Source organism: Nannospalax galili, unplaced genomic scaffold (assembly GCF_000622305.1).
Source record: "Nannospalax galili isolate Female #2095 unplaced genomic scaffold, S.galili_v1.0 scaffold197, whole genome shotgun sequence".
Taxonomy (NCBI): Eukaryota; Metazoa; Chordata; class Mammalia; order Rodentia; family Spalacidae; genus Nannospalax; species Nannospalax galili.
In genome coordinates, this window is record NW_008339846.1 from 1,774,791 (window position 1) to 1,781,876 (window position 7,086).

At 50.9% G+C, this 7,086-nt stretch overlaps 1 protein-coding gene across 2 annotated transcripts in view; it reads right to left on the bottom strand.

Moving 5' to 3' along the window:
- Positions 1-553: 553 nt before the first annotated feature.
- The window catches only part of Med10 (mediator complex subunit 10), a 6,966-nt gene continuing 433 nt past the window's right edge, over positions 554-7,086 (bottom strand). The window contains exons 2-4 of one of the 2 annotated variants that reach the window (XM_017798554.2): positions 5,519-5,602; positions 3,593-3,695; positions 554-827 (exon numbers count right to left, since the gene is read on the bottom strand). In XM_017798554.2, the coding sequence (XP_017654043.1) occupies positions 720-827; positions 3,593-3,695; positions 5,519-5,602 (295 nt within the window). In that variant the 3' untranslated portion in view covers positions 554-719. Of the gene's footprint in view, positions 828-1,005; positions 1,538-3,592; positions 3,696-5,518; positions 5,603-7,086 lie in introns of those variants that run through there. The other variant, XM_008834570.3, reaches the window with a different exon arrangement.

Genomic DNA, 7,086 nt, shown 5'->3' on the forward strand with positions numbered 1-7,086 from the left:
AAGGGGGGGCACAAACGAGACAAAGGTGGCAGACCAGGGAACCTGCAGCTCTTTCCTGGGGGCAGACAGTGGACAGCAGTGGAGGCACACCCAACTGGAGACACCTAGGGAGTAGCCACATGGAGAGAAAGCTAAGCTGGGTTATACGTAGCTAAGATGCACTCAGGAAGCTGTGTGCTAAAGTACACACCTGGAATTCTGGCCCATGGTGGAGTCCTGAGACAGATGAACCTGCCCAGGACACAGGGGGAGAGTAAGAGCTGAGGGAGGACCCAACACACCCGTCTAGGGCAACCATGATAGCTACCTAAACAAACTCCCTAGGAGGCCTCCCACCAGTGGGCAGATGACTGCCCTGGAGAAACTCTCAACACAGCTGGACCACAAAGACTAGGTACTGTTTCTCGAACGAGTAGGTATTAATTACATGATACACCTTGACAGTCTTTCTGTAGCAATGCACAGACACTTCCTAACCACACAGACTCTAACAAATAAACCACAATTTAAGCCATTGTTGACAGACATTCAGGTTGCTGCTTTTTATCTTTCTTTTCCTCTCATGACTTACACAGCAGAAAACATCCATATGTTCTGCAAGGTTAGACCGCCAGCCTCCAATCTGCTTATACTACCTGGTCTGTAGTACTCTGCCATACACCGTTCCACCTAAGCAGACCCAGAGTCATATGGAGGAAGCAAATTAACCATGAAGACTCCTAGCCCGTCTTAGAAGTGCAGGTCACTTGGGGAGGCTCTCTCCAGGCTCCCCTCTCCAGGCAGGACTGCACACTACACCCAGGTTTGCAGCGGCTTCCAGGTGATACCTGTGCAAGGGCCAGTACAGAGAGGCTATGAGAAAAGGAGGTCTCAGCCTGACTGGGCTTTCTACCTAAATGCTGTTTTAGGAGAAAATGTTGTTTTTATGAACATTACTAACACTTAAAGGACTCTGACTGTTCAAAATATAGGCCATACTATCCTTGTAAAAATAATTACACGGACTGAGCCATATAAATACATAAGTCTTTATTATGTCTGTTGAAACTCATGAAAACAGTTACACATTTTTTTATGCACTACGTTTGGAAACGCAAAATATAAAAGGATTTTAGCTTTCTAGTACTATAATAAAACAGAAAGAGCACATAAAAAGAAAATGTCAATACGAATCATATTTAGTATTTCTAGGACTGTTTTCCTGCCCCATTTTCCCACAGAATGAATAGAATCACCCCGAGGCTATGCTCCGAAAGCTGTAGGGACGGCTGGGGCACAGCTCCACGCCTTCCCCAGCCTGAGTCCCACAGGTCAAATGACAGGAAGAGGAGGTGGGGGTAGGCCAGTTCGCATCGCTGGAAGGCAGCTTCGGCACTGACAGGTTCAGCTCCTCGCTGGATCCGTCACAGCTACTGACAAAATGTGGGGTCTTTGCACACTAGGAAGGCGGGTGCCCCTCCCCCCGGATGCTCCGATACTCAGCCATGTCTTCTGGAAATACTTTAGAAAGTTCTTGAATCAGCAAGCTTTTAAACTTCTACGAAGAAAAATGGGACTGTCAAAATTACTCAAAGACTAAATGCACCCCTTTCAAGGAGCCCCAAGTCCTGACTGGGCCACCCAAAGGAACAGAACCAGGCCACTGGCCTTCTGTGAGTGCAACACCTGGAGAAGCAATCTCAGGGGCATCTGCAGGGTACGGTGCTACAGGACACCACCCCCTGGAAGAGGGCTACACTTACACAAGGCCTGCCTTCCTGCCTACGCAGGGAACAGGAGCACCTGCGGCCAGGTGCTCCTTCCAGCCAAGAGGGCAATGATGTCTGCAGACAGCACATACACCCAGAATTTTAAAGAATATCTAATGAAGCAATTACTCACTGGATCCACAACAAGCTCACTGTGTGCAAACAGCTCTCAGAAGCTTTCCTGGCACCTGGAAACACGTCATCTACTGCAAACTGCTGGCTGACTTGTCCCACATTTGTTTTACTCCATCTTAAAAGCTGGTCAATGCACAGCACCACTGGCCTTTACGCTTATGAGCAGAAAAACTGCCTCAAGGCCAGACACATGGACGCACGTGCCACCTCAAAACGAATTTTCAAAGGAGCGCTTCACTTCACTGCTGCAGCACATAAAGATGCATCTTTCACGTTTCACTGGGTGGCCCACTGGGGACTCACGGCCGCAGAAGCACACCTTGAGACTGTCACAGATCTCAGGCAACGCTGACAGCCACCACTGCACAGCACACTCCAACATCGCCCAAGGCAGTGGGCGTAGGATGCTGTGGGCCTGCAGGCCTTAGCCCCAGAGCAGACACTGTGCCGATGGCATTTCTGCTGGGCTGCGGTGGGGCACAGAAGCATCAGAACCACCACCTTCCTGCAGATAAAGCACTACATGTTCTGAGGAGATCACCAAGTTCTCAAGCTGCTCAACAAAGTTGACAGGAGAGCTAAAGCGTGGGCTCCATCTAACCGGACCAACCCTCTTCCCTGGTTGGTGTCGTGGCTTGGGCTGGCAGGACCCTAAGGAGGTCCAGACACCAGACAGGCAGGTCTCCTAACAGAGCCCCTCCTCTCACTCCTGCCAGTCAGCCTGAGCTCTGTGACAGTCTCCAGGCACGCTTCTAGAGCCACATGTCCCCATTGGGTCACCCAGTTCAGTTAAACATGAAAGATCTATGTTTTGAGAACCGGACTGCTCTACAGCCACCTGGCCGTACACATCAGATACAACCAGCACACCTGTGCCAGGCTGGATTCAGGCAGCGCTAGGGCAGGGCACAGGAGACTAGCGCTTGACTAACAAGAGTGGCTGGCAGGCAGAGGGAAGGGAGCATCCCGACCAGCACAGAAAAGGAAACCAGGCATTCCAAACAGCACTCTTGGGAAAGCACTTAGGCGGGTGGATCTGAAGGCCTCTCAGAGAAGGCTGAGCCAGGATGCGGGCTCACCTGTGCAGAAGGAACATGATGGGTTCCAGGCCTAGGAGACAGATGAGCATAGAACACAGCAGGGGGCTGAGGTGGGGGGGGGTGATGGGAGGCCCAGAAGGAGCAAAGGCTCCACAGCGGGTCACACACAGGGCACCCACTGGAGGCCAAAGGCCCATACAGAGACATTTCAGCAAACTGAAGTGAGAAAAGCTTATTTCACATTCAGGACAGAGCTCTCTAAACCTCACTAAGGCAAACAAAATCCAAGGTCTCTATGGAGGATTTCATGGTGGTACGTCTGCAGGTGAGATGCTACAGACATGAACCTGAATATTCTAGAATCCTCTAACCACAGCACCAGGAGCACAGCACAGCATACAGGGTCACAACAGACACATCATCCTAGTCAAGCCAGGGACAGGAAAGCATACACAGAAAACACCGCTGGCCAGGGACACTTCTCTGAAATGGAAGCCTAAACAGCTGGTGGTGTTTTCAGGGCCCACGGCTCCCTGACATCCAACCTATTCCTCTATGGACAAGTCAGAAACCTCCTGAGTCACAGTAAGAACAGTCGCTGGAGAGGTCTGCTAAGGGCATCCTGCTGTGCAGCTTTCAGTGTGCACCTGGCCACCCTCTCCTTCTTACCTTCATTGTGTCGATCTTGCCCTTAACTTGCTCGTTTTTGGCTAGAGCCCTCTCCAGGCACTCTTTAGTGTAGAGCTGGGGGTTTCGACCTTGATCTATGTACCTGCAATGTAGACACCAGAGTTAACATATGGCTGATACGCTTTCCTCACAGCCTTCTGGAAACTACAACCCAAAACAAGTTCACTAGATATCCATCCCCCCTTTGCATGACACAGCTCAGACAAAGCTGAGGCCAGGAGCGAGGTGCATGGAAATCCTCCCACTTCGGCAGGCAGGCGTCTGTTTCTTCTAGTAGTCCACAAAGTCAAGCAATGATCACTTCTGCTCCCAAGGAAGCATCACGAGACCACTTTGCATCTGTCAAGCTCTTTCCATCTCTCTATGCTATAACCTTCTGGACCTTCACACCCTGCACGCTAAACAAGCCCTTGACAAAAGTAAGTTACATGTGGTGCAGGGGCTCAGGCCTGGCTGACTGAAGGCGCAGTTAAGACGTGGTACCCACTCCAGTCTGGCCTGACTGCTCAGGGCACCGTGATTAGAGGAGCTTTTGAGCCTGCCCAGAGGAAGAGGGGGAGCCACAGGCAAAGGACCCAGTTCCCACCTGCCTCAAGATGGTCTTAGAAAATGTCCCAATGCTTTCCAAAGGGAGAGGACATTATCAATACGCACCTTACTAGGCCTCAAGTGACACACTCAACAGGAAGATTCCTTTCAATTAGTCCTAACAGCACAGAACTGCTTGACATTTTCCACTTCCAGCCAAAAATGCCATCATACCCTGATGTTATAAAACCCACTTCATACATGAATATCCACATTTTACCAAGGTCAGACTACCTATTTCCATACCCTATAAAAATCTGTATCATTCAGCTACATTAATTATTCATTATAAAGAGAGAGAGTCCACCAAAACACCAAGTTCAATTTTTTTAAACTAGGGGAGAAAAATATTACTTCAGGTTAATGATGCCATTAAGTTAGCCTTTATGGTGACAGCAAAAATAAATACCAATTTCTAGAATTTCCATTTCATTTCAATGTGTTTGAAACGATGTAATCGAAGAAGAGAATTAGTTAATTCTAAATAAATCTATTTCAGAACAAGAAAAAGAACAGGAAATGCTCAGAGGACAGGCATAGTCACATCACACATCCTAAATAAACAACCACCTTGAACGGCGAGGATTCCCTACTTGGGCTGGGTTCTGCTAAGACCCAAAAGCTGATCTAACCTCAGTAGACACGCAAAGCCTGAAGGTTAGTTTTTATATCTGCTGCTGACAGTCCATATGTCTATGTAAGTGTGTGCTAGCAGGGTCACTGGAAAGCTGGAAATACCTCTCACAGTGCTCATGCAGCCTGGACATCTGCAAACGGGGTACAGGCACCTGCCCCTCACAACTGGCAGACCACCATCATCCAGCCACTGGGACAGGTACACAAGACCCTCTGGTAGAAAAGTGCCTCCCCAAGAGCACCGGGATTGAGAGCTTCACCCTCCGAGGAAGGCAGGTAGTACCACCTCCTTGATGAAGCTCACCATGGGCAGCCTCTCCAACACCAGGATAGTTTTCAGGATCTTGTTGAGTACATAATTTTTTATTTGTAATACAGCCTACTGAAAACTTAAGGAAAAAGAAGAAAGTATGTGGTTGCCCTTTAGCCGAAGGCTTTTTTTTTTTCCATAAAACTCAGAAGCCTGTTTTGTATGTATTTAACAAGGTTTTCATCTTCGTGAAGAGTTTTCAACAGTACCACACAGGAGAGCTGCTTTTCTCTTTTCTTCAATCCCATTAGCACATTAAGTTGCATGAGGACAGGTGGTTTTCGTCTGCTTCTCGCTGGCGTTCTCCAGCACCTCCTACCACAGCAGCTAAACAGGGTTTGGATTGAGATTAGATCCATGTTGATACTTACTCAAAAACTTCCAGCGGCACCGTGATATCATGGAGCTGCTGCCTGCACTTATCTATGTCCTGCAAGCCCGTAACAATGAAGTTCCTAGGAGAATGGCGGAGTGGGACACTGGTTAATTCGGATGCCAGCACAAGCTGGCGCACACCACCACCTCACACCACCACCACCTACAGGGCTCAGTAACAGTTAAAACAGCAAGGTTGGGAACAGAGCAGATAAAGAAGGTTACAGCCTTGAGATGGCCAGGCTAACCAGATAAGACTAAAATAAGACTGGGAAAAACAGCCCACCGCAGTGGCTCGGGTATAGACAGGATCCAGCTTTCTGCATTAAGACCTCCTGGCCCCCAAGCAGTACAAAACACTGCTGCCCTCTACCTAGTAAACTCAGCTTTGTGGACAGTTACACCATACATACCCTTGCACCTAATTTTAACTGACTGAACTGTGGATATGGACAGCTCCTAAGAAAGCCTCCCACTGCCCCAGGAGGGACTCCCCAGATCAGCCCAGGGTGGACAGTGGGGGAAGAAAGGTAGACTCAGTGCAGACACTGGAGGCAGCCCCGACCCGGGCACTGGGTGCTCTGCCCTCCACTTCTTCCTACTTGCCTTCTAAAAATGAACCTTGAATACTTGCTATCTGTGCCTCCTCCAGGGACACAAGAATGCTGCTTCCTTGGATCAGGGGGAACTCAGTCCCTTCCCCATCCATACGCAGGCTTCACAAAGTACTGCTCACACAGTAGCTCACACACTTCTCCCCAGCCTCAGGGACACCTCTGGATTTCCAAACACCCTCAGATATTGGATAGATTTCCTTCTAAACTCAGCATGGAGCCAGGAAACAGCAAAAGCTCTTGGAGACTCAGATGAGAAATACCAACCTACCAAAACCACCAAGTGAGGCCCATGTTTTGGGTGGGCTCCAGGGTGAGTGGGGGGGGCGGTGGGCCTCTCCCATGGGGTCCCAGTGGGGGGGTGGGCCTCTCCTGTGGGGTCTCCGTTGGGGGCGGGTCTCCCCCATGGGGTCCCAGTTGGGGGCGGACCTCCCCAGGTGGGGGTGGACCTCCCCCATCGGGTCCGGTGGGGGGTGGGCCTGTCTCATAGGGTCCGGGGTGGGGTGATGGGGCCGCCCCAGTGGAGTCCGACGTGGAGGGGTGGGCCGTCCCTGTGGGGTCCGGAGTTGAGGGGTGAGTCTCCCTGTGGGGACTGGGGTGGGGGCATGGGGCCTCCCCTGTGTGCCTTGGATGCCCCCCCACGCTGACCCCCCCCATACACACGTTGACCGCCCCCACACACACACGCTGACCCCCCATACACACGCTGACCCCCCCACACACACGCTGACGCCCCATACACACGCTGACCCCCCCATACACACGCTGACTCCCCCACATACACACGCTGACCCCCCCATACACATGCTGACCCCACACACACACGCTGACCCCCCATACACACGCTGACCCCCCACACACACACGCTGAGCCCCATACACACGCTGACCCCCCCATACACACGCTGACTCCCCCACATACACACGCTGACCCCCCCATACACATGCTGA